General features: G+C 31.6%; 1 protein-coding gene and 1 long non-coding RNA gene across 2 annotated transcripts; both read left to right on the forward strand.

Moving 5' to 3' along the window:
• Positions 1 to 3,506: 3,506 nt before the first annotated feature.
• On the forward strand, positions 3,507 to 6,312 carry LOC112025531 (pectinesterase 2). Its single transcript, XM_024058205.2, has 2 exons — positions 3,507 to 4,432; positions 5,369 to 6,312. Exons 1-2 carry the CDS (start codon positions 3,577 to 3,579, stop codon positions 6,055 to 6,057), a joined length of 1,545 nt encoding a protein of 514 aa, XP_023913973.1. The 5' UTR covers positions 3,507 to 3,576; the 3' UTR covers positions 6,058 to 6,312.
• A 2,068-nt stretch (positions 6,313 to 8,380) lies between these two features.
• Positions 8,381 to 12,945, forward strand: LOC136064650 (uncharacterized). Its single transcript, XR_010626245.1, has 3 exons — positions 8,381 to 8,429; positions 12,446 to 12,538; positions 12,686 to 12,945. It is a non-coding gene; the product is annotated as an uncharacterized LOC136064650 (long non-coding RNA).
• Positions 12,946 to 16,712: the final 3,767 nt, after the last annotated feature.

The raw sequence follows: 16,712 nt of genomic DNA on the forward strand, positions 1-16,712 counted from the left end.
CTGATGTCTAAGGGTCGAACTCTAGCATTTTTTCTCACCTTATATATATATATATATATATATATTAGGATAAGAGTTGCGCGTATCATTTTTACTCATGACTCAAAATAAAAATACTCTATTTAGTTTATTTATTAATAAAATTTATTTCCTCAAAAAAATTGATCATTACCTGACAAACAAAATAATAAAATAGAAACTAAGAAAAGAGAGTGAGATCAAAGAAAAAATAATTTTATTTCTCTTACAAAATATTAGTTAAAAAAATAAAAGCAAAATTATTTTTTTATCGAACCCAATACTTCATGATACACCAAGAACAACCTCCTATTTTCAGCCTTTGATACAAAACTCCTTGTAGAAGTACACCTTCCAGACCCACTGACCACCAATCATCGCCATAACATATTCCAAAAAGGTTTTGTTGTACACCATCCTTTCGTCCTTCAATTTTCAGAGTGTAATTTTTTTGTTTTGTTTTGTATTTGATAGAACAAGATGTGAGAATTGATTTACAATGACTGGGTTTATATAGGCTTTAGGAATTGTGAGAAAATCTAGGTCACATTAATTTTATGATGCTACATAAGGAATGTACAACAATTCCTTCCATAATGTTTTTCCTAAATAAAGCGGGGCATTGTGTCATGAACATCTTATGTGAAAATATCAAGTTTGTCTTCCATTGAAGGTAAGTTCCGCAAACAAGAAATTTAATACCACAATTGGATTTCCATATTAGAAAATATAGTGCCAACTAATTTTCATGCCAAAGAGATTGTCAAGGATAAGTCCTAGTCAAGTAAACAAAGAGTTGGATAATTGCTTATTAGGGATGTACTCTTAGGGCCGTAACATTCTCAATTCTTATCATAAAAATTCTTATTTTATATATTTATAAATTATGCAATAGAGAGAATGAGTAATAAACTATGAAATATGATCAGTCTTGATTGTTAAAATTCTTGTCTGTCCCAATGGGTTGGCAATTCGTAGCTTGTTTAACATGCAAGAACATTGCATGCATCTAGTGATTAAAAGCATAAGGTACAAAGGGTTCCAAAAAATGGTGTATAATAAATATAGTATAAAGTGATATAGACGTTCACAATTACATTAGAGACTCATGCAACTATTTTTTTTTTCTATATATAATAAATTGATATATATATATATACACACACACACACACACCAAAAATCTTAAAATTTGTTAGCAATATATAGGTACATTGAATTAGTGAAGAAAAACGTTTTTTTTTTAAAAAAATTACTTAAAAAAATAACATGATTTTTTTTTTTTTTTTGAGAAACAAAACTATTTGGTAACCATTTTTGTTTTATTTTCAAAAACTTGTTTTGAAGTAATATAAAATAAAATAAAAATTTTGTATTTTTGAAATAAAAAACATGTTTGGTTAGTTGAAATTAAAAAAAAAAAAGAGTTTAAAAAAAATAATAAAATATGTTGTTACTAGGATTTGAACTCTAATGCTAACTCATTAAATAAGACAGATTTATTAAATTAAATGCTATTTTCATTTTCTTTTGAAAATTAAAAACTGAAAAATACATTTTATATGTTTTCATTTCTTCACAAATTGAGTTTTGAGATTGTTTTTTTTTGTTCATTTTGGGTTGCCAATAAATTTTTTAGTTCAAAAATAGAAATTATTTTAGAAACAGAAAATAAGGGGAAAAAAAAATATTATCAAACATACCCTTATTTATCCAGAGGACTGTGGCATTTTCAATTCTTATCATAAAAATTATTATTTTATATTTATAAATTATGCAATAGGAGAATGAGTAATATACTATTAATAGTTTTTTTTTAGAGGACTTGAATGGTCTTGATTGTCAAAATTGTTGCTGTCTTAATGTGTTGGCAGCTTGTTTAACACTCGAGAACAATTCATGCATCTAGTGATTAAAAACATGAATACAAAGGGTTCCAAAAAATTGTGTATAATAAATATAGATAAACTATAAGAGCATCCACATCAGTCCGTGTATTTTACACATCCATTTTTACACTAAAAACCTATCTTTTCTATTTTACATATTCACTTTTACAAAACACCCACATTAGTTCATCTATTTTACAAGATATTTCAATAAAATATTCATTATAGTCCATTTTTTTTATTATTTCTCTCTAACTACCTCTCTTTAATACACGCTCTCTCTTTCTTTCTACCCATTTTTCTAATTTCTTGCTCTCTCTCTCTACACCCATCTCTCTAGCCTTCCTCTTCCAAATCACAAAACCCATCCACCTTCCTCTTCCACCACCATCACAAAATCTCAGCCACCACCAAATCTCAACCACACACTCATCCTGACCCACCAAATTCGATCCACACCAAATCTCAGCCGCACAGCCACTACCCACCGCAACCGTCACCCACTCCCACAACCCACCACCAGTAAAACGACCCACCACCACCACCACACACCATCTCCCCCAAACGACCCCTGAAATCTAGTAACCCACATCCCCAAAACCCACCAAAAATCTTCGATCTCAACAACTAAAACCCACCAAACGCCAAACGCTGAAACCAATCTCCAAGCACCGACCTATCTGATCTGCGAGCACCGATCTATCTGATCTACGAGCTGATCTATGCCACCAAACGCCACATCTCTGAACCACCGCTTCGATCTAATCTACCACACGCTCCGATCCACAACTCCGAACCATCGCTCCGACCACACTCCGATCCACAGCTCCGATCCACAATTCCGATAAGCACCGATCTCTCTTTGTTGTTTGTCCGTTTGGGTTTGTTTATGTATCTTTGTGGTTTTTTTTTTTTTTTTTTTTTTTTTTTTTTTTTTTTTTTTTTTTTTTTTTTTTTTCGCACTGAAAATACGTTTTGTTGTAGTGAGAGGAGAGCTAAACCATTGATTAGTCTATTCAATCAAAAGATAATCTTTTTAATTTTGATCATTCATATCATCCTGTGGTCCAGCGATAGATGCAAGTTGACAATAAACCGAGCATAACATTCCCATTCAAAAAATGTCCAAAGCCGCTTCAATATAGGTAGGCTGTCCCAATTACCTACGTCATTAGAACTCCACGCGTTAAGATTCCGACGCTAAATTTTCAATCATACAATATTTATTGCATGCATACGCTTTTCTAGCCTCCAAGCATGTCCTTCATCTTCTAAGTTCTAAGGTCAAACATGCAAAATTTAGTCAATATTAGTTAGTTTTTCAGAAACAATTCCTAACCAAACTACAAACTATTGCAATACCAACGGTATTATAAGTATTATTTTATAAAAATATTGTTAGCCGCTCTAATATGTTATCTATTTTATAATATCATTCATTCAAATTTTGAAAAAATAAATGTCATTAATTATTATAAAAACTAGAAGAAGAAAAAAAAGTCGTGCTTCCCACATTGTTACGTCTCTTATCGTTTACTTCTTCTATATAAGTATCAGTCCGGAGGCATTAATTAAGTCCCATACAAATCCCAAACACCCAATCATTCACATCTAATATTGTCCCTTGTCTGTCCAACATTTTTTATAGCCCATCAAAAAGGCCAAAAAACATGGCATTTCGAGCATTGGTTGCACTTCTATTTGTGTCTTTTTTTCTATCTCTAACCATTCTTGGTTACTCTCAAGCAGATATTAAAAATTGGTGCAGCCAAACCCCAAACCCTGAGCCATGTGAGTATTTTTTAAGCCAGAAGCTTAATTACCACAGCCCCATCAAGCAAAAGTCCGATTTTTTCACAATCTCAAAGCAACTAGCACTAGAACGTGCCCTAAAAGCTCAAAGTAACATAATTTCACTAGGGCCCAAGAGCAGAAATGCTCGTGAAAAGGCTGCATGGGCAGATTGCCTTGAGCTTTATGAGTATACCCTCCACAGGCTTAACAAAACCATTGACCCTAATGTCAAGTGCAGCCAGACCGATGCTCAAACATGGCTCAGCACGGCTCTAACCAACCTTGAGACTTGTCGGGCTGGGTTTACTGAGCTAGAGGTCCCGGACAATCTCTTGCCCTTGATGTCAAACAACGTTTCTAAGCTAATTAGCAACGCTTTGGCTCTTAACAAAGTTCGATACACTGTACCGAGTTACAAACATGGTTTCCCAACTTGGGTTAAGCCTGGGGACCGGAAACTCTTGCAGTCTTCTTCGGCTCCTAAGGCCAATATTGTGGTGGCACAAGATGATTCAGGGAATTATAAAACGATAAAGGAGGCGATAAGTGCAGCTTCGTCACAATCAAGAAGTGGGAGGTTTGTGATATACGTGAAGGCTGGGACGTACAAAGAAAATGTTGAGATAAAGTTGAAAAATATTATGTTGGTAGGAGATGGTATAGGAAAAACCATAGTCACTGGGAGCAAAAGTGTTGGTGGAGGTTCTACAACCTTCAATTCAGCGACAATTGGTAAGTAAATTCAATTGATTTCTAATAATATATATGCTAAATTTTAGTGTTAAGAAATTGTTTTTAATTGGTTCCCTACAAAATATTACACATATATTTATATGTCTTAGTGGATAAAATCATGGCTTGGACTAAAAAAAGTTACGTTTAGATATGTGATAGAAGAGATTAATAAGAAGTGGGAGTATAGAGGTTTGAAAGGTCTGGATCAAGTAATGCAAGAATACCAATTAGAAACTTCTGAATAGTTCGGAAAAAAAAAAAAAAAATACTCCTTGCATAAATTGACCTCAGTTGAATTTTTAGATATGTAAGTTAACTGAGTTATCGAGTGCATAATTTAAAAATTTTAGTGAGATTATTGATCAAACTTTGAATTTGAAAAGTCATATTTCATGCATAATGCACGTTATTCATATACCAAACCAAGGCTTGGTTTTGGATTTAAAATTTTTTTTTTTCTTTTTCTTTTTTAAATCTCTCCAGGTCACACATGTAGGTTTAGGTTCAAAGGATAGAAAATTGTATCTTGCATCTAACGTATGCATTGGATGTCCCATAACAAGGGGATCTCTTGAGTTTGTAAGATTCGCATTCAATACATATATTGGATATGTACTTTCTTAATTTTCAAGAGGCTTTTGTTATCGATTATATATTTTAGCCTTCTTTTCAAAATTAAGTATGATTACTAAGTCATCTAATTTGACAAGATTTTTTTTTTTTTTTGGTATATATATAATAATGCTTTTATGTTGATAACTATTGTCGTATTTAATTACTTGTGGTCCTAGCTAACTTGCCACAACTAATTACCCAAAATATTATGTCTTACAGCTTAAATAGTCATAATTTTACTAAAATAATGAATGTTAATCTAGAATTTGACTAAAATATTGACATGAAAATTAAGCTCTTGTTATTTTGAATTTTCAGCTGTTGTGGGAGATGGATTCATTGCTCGTGACATCACTATAAGGAACACTGCTGGAGCAGCAAATCATCAAGCCGTGGCCCTTCGTTCTGGGTCCGATCTCTCGGTATTTTACAGGTGCAGCTTGGAAGGGTATCAAGACACCCTTTATGTCCATTCCCAAAGGCAATTCTATAGGGAATGTGACATATATGGTACAGTTGATTTCATATTTGGAAATGCTGCAGTTGTGTTGCAAAATTGTAACATTTATGCTCGTTACCCTCCTAACAAGACCAACACTCTCACTGCCCAAGGTAGGACTGACCCTAATCAAAACACTGGAATTTCCATTCATGATTGTACAGTCAAGGCTGCTTCAGATTTAATGCCGTCCCAAAGCTCAGTTAAGACATACTTAGGGAGGCCATGGAAGAAGTATTCACGCACGGTTTTTATGAAAACATACTTAGATAGCTTGATTGCTCCAGCTGGATGGAAGGAATGGAGTGGAAATTTTGCCCTTAATACCTTGTACTATGGGGAGTATGCCAACACGGGGCCAGGCTCATCAACTGCTAATAGAGTTAATTGGCCTGGCTACCATGTCATTACTAGTGCATCTATAGCTTCACAATACACCGTTGCAAACTTCATCTCTGGTGGTTCATGGTTGCCGGTTACCAACGTGCCTTACACAGCTAACCTTTAATTTTTTCAAAGAAATTGTTATATACGTGCCTTCAATTTGTTCAATAGTTTTCAATTGTCAATTTGCACTTAAGTTCCTTATGGTAAAAAAATAAGTTGATTGTTGCCAAATAAAAGAAGATTGTGTAATAGTTGTCATTCTTTGATAAGTTGTAATGAAGGATTCAAAATAAATAAAGTCAATTATGTTTAATATTCTGCACGAAACTTTTGGCTAAGGTTGCTTTAGTATACAAAATGAGGTTTCTACATCCTATTGATATGCATAGATAGATAAACATTTTGAGATACAAATTTCTCAACAAGTCAAATAGATAATCATAGTGCTTGTTTAAAAATATGTATGTGATGGATTGTCACGTAAGTCAGAGATGATTTTCCCAAAAAAGTAATGTTATAATAATTAATAACAATGTATTACCCGAATTGTAATTTGATGGTGACCCCTTGTTAATTATTCCAATTTAATTACCCAAATTTTGTGACCAATGGATTTTACCCATAGTTAAGCAATCGACATCATTGACCAATTGAAAAATGTATGTCTTGTTTCTCATAAAAAAAAAAAAAAAAAAAAAGGAAGAAGAAGGTATGCTTTTCACTTTTTATGATTCAAATCTTTGAAAACACAGTGATAGGTAATTAAATTTAGAAGGGATAACATTCAAACCCTGCTGAAAACTACTTGTCAACTTTCTAAAGATAACTGCAAATGTTAGACTTAGTTAACGTCATAGGAACTTGTTCGTATTTTGTTTATGTATAATCTATGGCCAAATAAAACAATTCGGCGATCTTCTGTATTGGTTTCTAATTATTTGAGACAGTTATCCAAATAAATTGGTCAAGTTGTAGTAAAAAAAATAAAATTGGTCAAGTTATATATATATATATATATCAAGGGAGTCAATACCGTACCGGAGGCTGTACCGATTTGGCCAGCGGTACGATATATTTTGGATACCGGTCAATACCGGTGTACCGTTTCGGGTTTACCGCTATTTTATATATATATATATATATAAAACCAAAATTCATATAATTTATTTTATATATATATATATATAACCATTTTATCTCATTTAAAATGTTAATATTAACCCAAAAAAAAAAAAAAAACAAGTTTTACAGTACAAAAACATTTTTCACTTATTAAAAGTTAAAATACCGTTTGAAACTTCTTTGGGTTAGAAAAAAAAAAAATCAAATTTGAAATCTCATTGATAACAAGTCACGTGGGTGTGTCAGAAGGCATACTGCCATAAGTTACAAACAAAAAGGAAACCCCATTTACATTTTGCTTTTTACTATTAAAAGTCACAACAAAACAAACAACTAAAGCCTTTAGAAACAAAAATTTAAAAACTGAGAGAGACAGACGGATGGAGGGATGGGCGTGAAGAAGAAGAAGAAGAAGAAGAAGAAGAAGAAGAATGGCTGGTCACTTTCGGAACAGTGCTGGCGATGGCAGTATTATGGGTTACATGGTATTTTCTTTTACCGTTAAACACTTTTTTCCTGTTTTTCATTTACCGTCTGGTATTCTTTTTCCAACCGGTATCCGATTTTTTTTCCGGTTTTTCCAGTACAACTCGGTAAGCTCCGGTACAAAAAGCGGTACGAAATAGCCGTGTTTCTGTACCAGCCAATGTGCCGATACACGAAAAATTCCGGCTGGTACAGTATTGACTCCACTGATATATATATATATATATATTAAAAGGCTATATTAGAAGTACCAAATTCTCTTGTTTGAGCTCATAACGAATCTCTCCTCCTCATGCGAGAATATATCACATTGATCACCCACACCTTAAAGTTTTAATTAACATATAAATCTTTTATAAAATCATGAATAAACTACTTTAAAAAACAAAAAAAAAAAAACTTTTACTTTAACTCAGTATCGGACTCAATTCTTATGCATAAGAGGCATGCTTATAAGAGTTGCACACTTGCACTTGCACCACATGTATACACTACTTTTTTTCTCCATACAAAAGGTTTCATAGCCTAAGAACATCTTATATTAGGGTTGGTTTAATACAATTTTAGGTGTAAGGTGCTAACTTTTAAATGAGCCTTTTTCATATTTAAATAAAGTTTTTTTTTTTTTGGAGAAATAATTACAATATGCTGCTAACCTTACAACTCAAACTCTTTCCCCTCTAAACCTTCAAGTACTTTGTGCATGGGGAGATGCCAATTCAGCTAGAAGGCCTTTGGCAGTTTCAGAAACCAAGTTAAAAAGCGTAAGTTATACTATTTCCCAACATTAACCCATTGTGTGATGCCCTTTCACTCTCTCATATATAAAGAAAAATAACACCGTTAGGCTACATATCTGCTACCAAATCGTTGGAACTGGCTCCGGTACGTTTTCCTTCATTTTTTTAGATTTGGGTATGAAATATTACTTTTTATTGAGTTTTTTTGTTGGATAGGTTTAGATTTGATTTTGGTTTTGATTCCTTTCTGTTTCGGGCTTTTGGATTCTCCATGAAAGTGTTTGTTTTCTCAAATTTTCTATTTTTTTTTTCTTATTTTGGATTACAGAAATCACTAAGCCCTTTCCCTGTTTTCTAATATCTGCGTTCATAGTTTTTTTTTCCCTTGGGGTTTTGATTTGGAAAACCAGTTTTGCTTTTGATTCATCATCAATCTTCTCTACAACAATAGACAATTCAAAAGGTAGGCATGGTTTTTTTTTTCCCCCTTTTTTTCCTATTCAATTACCATTTCTAGTGTTCTTCTTTCTTTCTTTTTTCCCCCTCCTTTTTTTTCCTATTCAATTACCGTTTCTAGGGTTCTTCTTTTATCCCTATTGAAAAATATATGGGTTTTGTTTTGTTTGGCAGATTTTTGTTAGGTTTGCATTTTTTTTTCATTTGCCTTCATGTTTTGTCAATTACTGTAGTGTAGATGTGAAATTATGGTTTTCCTGAAATAATTTACTGCATTTTTTTAATAGAAACAAACAGATAGATAACAAAAATTTTGTTAAATACTTTTTCCCTAATTTCCCATTTATTTTTACAATTTCTTCAATTCTATTTTGTTAGATTATTGTATTGATTAAATTTTGTTTTTGTTTGACAGATTTTTGTTAGGTTTGTGCTTTTTTTGGTTTGCCCCTAAAATTTGAATTGATTAATGCTTTGTGCAGATCTATGTTCTGTTGAATTGTTCTCAAAAGAAAAGAAAAAAAAAAAAAGTTGAACTGTTAATTACCTTTCAAATGGAAACAACTCTTGATTTTAATAGTCATATTTGTAACATGGATGGTTTAAAATCTGAATGTTTGGAGAGTACAATCGCCTTTGTTGTTTTACATTTTGATATTTAATTTTATTATTACTTTTCTATTGATATATGTCTCTTTTGATATATATTTTCATCGTTTTGCACCTTCTGGCTTAATTTATGTTGTATCATTTTATTTTTATAGATCAGTCAGTAAAATTTGTTAGAAATTAGGAATTGCTTTAAATTTTTTTGCCCTATCCAGCAGCCTTATAGAATGTTGGAATGCTCCTCAAATTTTTGTTCACTATGCTTTCTAATCAATTTGACTTATTTGTGTTTGTGAGGTTTTATTATTCAGACTAGCTCAGTGACGACATTTTGTTGGTTTTTGAGAGATTTTAGTTTGTAATAGTGACGGTTGTATAATTGCTAATTTCAATTTCAAGCCAGTTTTGTATATTTAGTTTGTGGTCTCTAGCATAAAGTGTTTCATGTACAGTAGCTGTTGATTTTTATAATTCATAAAATTTATCATATGTGCGTGCACCCACCCTTTGGTGTTAGTTCTTGAGTTTTTATTGAAAATTTTGCTTCGCAACCCAATGAACTACTCAAATGTATTTTTTGATTGAGATCCATGGAGGAGTGTACCAACCATAGGTTTCACAATAGTAACTTTTTGTAATACAGTTTCTAGAATTTCGAAGGCCACTATTTTTTCGACATAAACCTTCTTACAAGATTAAATCTTACCTAAATTTTAATGGTTGGTTATCTTTTAAACTTAATAATTTCATTATAATTTTTGGGTTTTTGTTTTCACTCTTACTTGTTCTGTTATTTGTAACGGGGAGTGAAATTGTGGGATTTTGAATATTTGCTTAAGGTTTTTTTTTTTTTTTTTTTTTTTGTTTTCCATGAAGAGTTTGCTATTATGTGAAGGGAGCATTTTCCTGCAATTGCATTCTTCATATCTGTTTGGCTCTTTAACCTGCTTCTTCAACTGTTTATATATATATATATATATTTAGGGATTCTAATTGTAGTGTACTTCTAACAGTTGTTTCATTGTTATAAACTTTAGTATGTGTGTAACTAACTTGATTCTATTTTTTGGTTCCTAAGTTATTTGGTCTCATTTTAATTTTCTTTTTAAAAATTTAAATATGCAGGGTAGCCCCTGTCCAACTTCTTTACATTTATTTTCCTCAACTTTCTGTTTCAAAATTCTATAATCAAATATTTTCTTTTATCCCCTTCTGAGTCTAAATGGCCTTTTGTACTAAAAAGAAGGCAGCTTCCAGTGTCTGTTTGCTTTTTTGAATCTATAGTTTTTTGATGTCTCTGTTTCTCCATTACTTTCTTTGGGGCTTGATTTAATTTTTATTTGATTCAAAGTTTGGTTGAGTGGGCTATTAGGATATGAGTTACATTACAACATAATGCTTACCAATTTAAACTTTGCTCTTGCAATATGCCTTAATGGCTCTTTTTTTTTTAGTAGAATTACTTCATGCTTCCTGAATCTCATATGAAGTAATTTATTAACTAAGTGATATTACTTGAAATTGATTTACGTAATGTTAGAGTTCTTCCTTTTAAAATTTGTATGAGCTTTATTTTAGACTTGCTTGAATTAGTGTAGGATATTTGTGGTTGTCAATAGATGAGGTGAGATTAGCCAAATAGGTAGTTTGCTTAGCTACAGGTTATTTGATTAGTATGGGCTTTAGGAAAATTGGTAGATTAGTGTTATGCTTTATATCAGTCTTTCTTTTTTACTTTTTTTTCCCATAAACTACCCTATAAATACCATTTAGAGGAAAGAAAAATAGAGTTCTCCTTCCATTAGAGAGCGAGAGGGAGATTGAAGAAGTTTTATTTTTTTAATTTGATTTTGATTGTCAATTTGTCACTGCTACAATTATTGTTCGTTTATGTCTTATTGTTATTTCCTTTAATGCATGTTTTGATCTCATGTTGGGTTAAAATTATAGGAAAATACAATTGTGTTACCGGTGTTCTTAAAATTTTTGATTGTATATGACTAATTGTTAACAATGTTCTATTTAATTTTTATCTATCTTAGATTAGTTCTATCACATTTTGTATGTTGTTTCTGAAATGATTTTAAATTGCAGAGTGAATATGTATGGTGTAATTTCAAAATTATTTTCTAGGATGTTTAAATTCTCATTGTGATTCTGTTTTTGAGAAATAATTTCCTCAAATGAATTTTCAAACAAAAAAAAACTGCAAACATCATCTTTTAAAATAATCTCTTACAGTTTTTTGAACTATTTAACTGCACTTTCTTTAAAGAACAGGATAATAAAAAAAAAAAACTGCTTTTATGTTTCCTATAAGAGAAATCCAAAGATGAGCATGTGAATGAAGAAAAAATTTTTTATTATAAATTTTATTCCTTGAAACCTTTTTGTATAATTGATAACTGCATTTGTAATTAGTGTTTTGCAAAAACAGTCCTATGCTTCTTTTGTAATAAAGGCATTCTCTTTTTTGGTGTAAAAGTAAAGCCTTTTTGGTTGCTGTGCTGATCCAAAAGTAAGCATTTGTAGTCTTCAATTGCAATTAAAAGAGTGAGGAAAGTAAAATATAAGAAGATGCTAACTTTTGTTTTCAGTAGTTGAGAATTGCAAAGCTTTTCATTTGTTATGTTGTTGTTTTGCCAACTGTATTTGCTAGAATATGCTGCCTCATTTCTTGGACAAATTTTCTGCCCAATTTGTCTGAAGGAGTCTCCACCAATCAATTACATTACATAGTGATTTAGATGACCACCTGCATTTATTAAATCGTATTATTCATTAAATCATCTACACAGGGCACATGATTACTAAACATGTCATGATTAAATACATGTGAATAGCTGTTTTTTATCACTTCTTTTCCTGCTTAGTGGTTATAATTTTATTTACTTGAATGTTTTTAGATAAATGCCTTTGCATATTTATGTTTAATACTCAATTGCAGAAGAAAGTCATATAATGACATTATTGTAGTAGAAATTGCTATTGATGAATTTTGATTAAAATGCTGATGAGTTCTTTTAAATATACAAATTTTGGAGATCTTAATTTGTATTTTTATTTGAATTAGTAGTTAAATTTTTTTATGGATAGATGTTTAACATCAGCCAATGTTGCTCCATAATATTTTCTGTTCATTGATACCACCTTGATCACTTGGATCACCATTTTCAAGGAATATTATTTGTAAGTCATCTAGACTTGGTATGTCAGTTGTATCTAAATGTGCTGGTTTGGCATTTCATGATGTTTAAGAATGTATGATGTACATTTTTTTTTTTTTGAGTACTAGAGTTTAGAATATTAAGAACTTTCACTTTGTGAAAATTGCAGTATGTACTTTCTATTAGGAGGTTGCAGGTCTGAGGAGAAGGTGGTTGTAAGAACAGTTTTTAGAAGTCTTTTTAAAACCTGAGGAGGAGATGGTTGTAAAGTCAAATAGTTGAGGATAAAAAGAATTCTTGTGATGAATGAAATAGATGTAGAGTAGTAATGGTATATTCACCTTGAGCACTGATGAACAGACAAAGTTCCTATATGTGCATGGTAACTTTTCGAGATATGATACGACAGAGATATATTAATTGTTGATACATAGATTTTTTTTTTAATTTAAAAAAAGTGTGCTAATATCTATTTTTTGAAGTTGTAAATAACAAAACAACACATAAGTAATAACTCATAATCCATGTTTGACATTTACAAAGATTTGGAATATTGAAGTTCTTCTAAGCCACAAGATCCCATCTTTTACATTTTAACCCCCCTTTTCACAGCAGTAAGAATTTTATGAAAAAGATAATAAGTGCATGGGTGTGTGCAGTGTCCTAATTAACATATAATTAAGCCCCTTTTTTGGATAAGAATTCAATTTATTACTCCCAAACATATACTTGCTATAGCCATGTCATAACTATGCCATGTCACACTGTGTTTGTGTTGTATCATACGATATTTATGCTGTATCCATGAAATAAAGGAATAATTAAGATTTCTATATATACAGGCCAAAAATAAACTAGAAACTGGACATCATTATGAAAAACTATATATAGGTCAAAAATAAACCAGAAGCTGGACATCATTATGAAAAATTTAGCAGTCATATAAAGGATTTTTTTTTTTTGGATTAAAAAATGGAAAAACAAAAGGTGTGAAAATAGATTTCATGAGAAGAAGTATTGATATATTTGACTAAAGTTAACCTTTCAAATAATTTTCTCTTTTTTCTTTTTTCTTTTTCTTTTTTCACTACAGTCTGTATACCCAACCAAACATTTTAATATCTTACAAGATTTAGGATGTTTTTGCTTTAATTATATGTTTAAATTTGATGCTATAATTTATGAAAATCAATGAAGTGTTGTACTTTTAATGTTTAATTTGTGGGTATCTGTTGTATACACCGTGTGTACATTAGTGTCTTCTGTCCTGTTTTGTGGAGAATAGCTTTGATTGTACACTTCTTTCTTACTTTTGTTGTTGGTATCTTAAGTGAATTTTAATTTCAATGTTTGTGAGATGCACCTTCCTCAAAATTAACATCCGTAACTTAGTTTCTCTTATTATGATAAAATTGAAATTGTCTTGCAAGTTTTAGTTCGGTAATTCATTGGGGTTCCTAGGAATAGCAGATTTGCTATTTGAAATTGTCATGTAAGTTTTAATTGCTTAAAGTCATATATATATATATATATATATATATATTTATATATATATTGTCATTAAAGTCATATATATATATATATATATATATATATATTTTTTTTTTGTCTCTCATAGCAGGGAAGTACACACAAAAAGTGATTTGAATATATGTAGTAGACGTATGATAACTAAGTTTATTATAGATGCAAAGTTCATTAATATGTAAAACAACCCCGCGCATTGCGCGGGTTAAACACTAGTTTGTATGATTATTGAAACTTGTTGTGAAATGCCTTTTCAAAACTGGTTTTGCAATTGATGTTCGTGTGGCCAATGCTCGAGTGAACATGTGCTCCAAATGCAATGCTTTTGATTATGCTATACAATTGTTTGCTGAATTTCCTGAGAGTATTATGACTAGTAATTAACACTTGCATCTATCACTTACTATGCAGTATTCCTCCACTTATAAAAATAGGAGAAACACCTCAATCAAGCACAAATGCTTTATGTATTTTTCCTAATTCTTCTGGATTATAAATATATTACACTGAATCTCTTGCATATGTTACCCCCAAAAACTCCCCACATTATTCTTCGAAGGGAAGATTTCAAACTCCTATGTATCAGTATCTTCATCATTTTTCCTTAAATATTAATGAGACCTTTGCAAACAAGCTCACATAAACCCTATCCCCAAAAATTAAACCAAACCAAGAAATTTTGACAGAAACTCATACATATCACCTTTGGAAAACGAAGATTACTTGCATTAGATAGGGAAAAAAATATAAATGAAAAAAAAAAAAATACCAAGGGCTGACATACTTGCTGTTGAATAGCAAGTAGGACAACCAAGGCATCGTTGGGGCATGAGCGGTGAGATGACGGCTGGATAAAGAACTCGGCACCGTTTTGCGGTGGCTTCGCCTCTCTCTCTCTCTCTCTCTCTCTCTCTCTCTCTCTCTCTGTGTAGGTCAGACCTAGGTCTCTTCTCTCTTCTTTCTATTGAGTGATTGAGCTAGTTTTTAAAGTCACGCGTGTCTCACATGTCTATTCTATTAGTGTTTTAACATGAGACTAGTTGGAGTATTGATTTGCCAATTGTGTATAGTTTAAGGAGTAAATTAGTCAATATAAAAGTTTTGGGGGGTGTTTTGGCCATTAGTTCAAAGTTCAGGGGGGTGTATGAGCATTTTTCCCAATTGGTATATACCTTTTATTTTATTTTATTTTATTTTTTTAATTTTTGAGGAACAATCTGGTATATACAAATGCTCTTATACGCACCTGATAAAACAAGACAAAGAAAACCATACAGTGAGTTTAATACAATTTAAACAAAAAATAAAAACATTGTGTTTGTTTTGTTTTGTTTTTGTTTTCCTTTTAAATGTTTCATTGAATAATTTAGATGGTTTAATTTTAACACAATTTATTTCTAAATAAAAGAAAGAGACTTTTCAAAGTTTATTAAAATAGTGATATTTTCATGAGAACTTTAAAGGATATTCAAAAAGAAACAAATAGTTCTGGGGGTGTTTGAAGGTTAACTCTCCTCCATTAGATTTATGTGATTTGTTTTCTAGATTTTTGCAGGTACCGAACGAGCACAGCGCTGAAATCTTTGCCATCACAGCTTGGTTGATTTGGAATAGGAGAAATTCTCTGCACTTTGGCCGACCAGTCCATCTTCTAGCCAGTTTATGCGCCATGGCAGGCAACCATTTACACGAATTCCTTGCTGCCCAGGATCTTGAACCAGCTCTGCCACTCCCTCCGGTTCTGCGGCAGTGGCGTCCTCCCAAAGCTAACCAATACGAAGTGAACTTCGATGCATCAGTCTTCAAAGAGCCAAGCTTGGTTGGCATCGGGGTTATTATACGTGATTAGCGTGGTGAAGCAATTGCAGCTCTATCCATGCCCATCCCTCTATCTCATAATGTGAATGAATTGAAGGCATTAGCTTGTCGCAAAGCAGTACAGTTTGGAGGTGAAATCGGGCTTTGGAAAGTTATCTTTTAGGGTGACTCGTCGGTGGTGATCAATGCTCTATCTCAAGGCTCTGGTTGTTTTGCTTCCTATGGGAATATCATTGTGGCAGGGCTGGCCCAAACTTTTCGGAGGCCTTAGGCTTTGGGAGGCCTAAGACGAAATCTTCAAATAGGGCCTTTAAATTATCATTTAAATAGTATTTAACTAGTATTTTATATAATAATTTTTTTTAAAATTCATTTTTTTAACTTTTTAATATGATTTTTTTTTGAAAAAATGTTAAAATTATAACAAATTTTACTACAAATTGATGTTGTAGTAGATGTGATCAGTGACATGAGCCTTACAAAAATCTAGAAATATTATAAAATTTACAACATGAGAATTATAATGATATATCATTAATCACAAAAATTCATTCAAAAATGTATTTAATAGTTTTTTGAAGTCTGCTCATCATATTCATTGTCACTTTAAATTATAAAAGTTATGTAAACCATCACGCACTCTTGGCACAGTAGTCACTTCACAAATATAAGTGCTTGTGAGGTAAGGGTAAAAGCGGGGGGTTCAAGCCTTCAAGAGGAAGTTTCACAAATATATACACTTAAATTATGCTACAACATAATTTTTATCTTGTACATATAAAAAAAAAGTTATGTAGTAAAATTTATAATATTTTAAACATTTTCCTATTTGAAGTACTTGTAATTAGTAG

The sequence above is a fragment of the Quercus suber genome, unplaced genomic scaffold, assembly GCF_002906115.3.
Source record: "Quercus suber isolate HL8 unplaced genomic scaffold, Cork oak 2.0 scaffold_726, whole genome shotgun sequence".
NCBI classification, from domain to species: Eukaryota; Viridiplantae; Streptophyta; class Magnoliopsida; order Fagales; family Fagaceae; genus Quercus; species Quercus suber.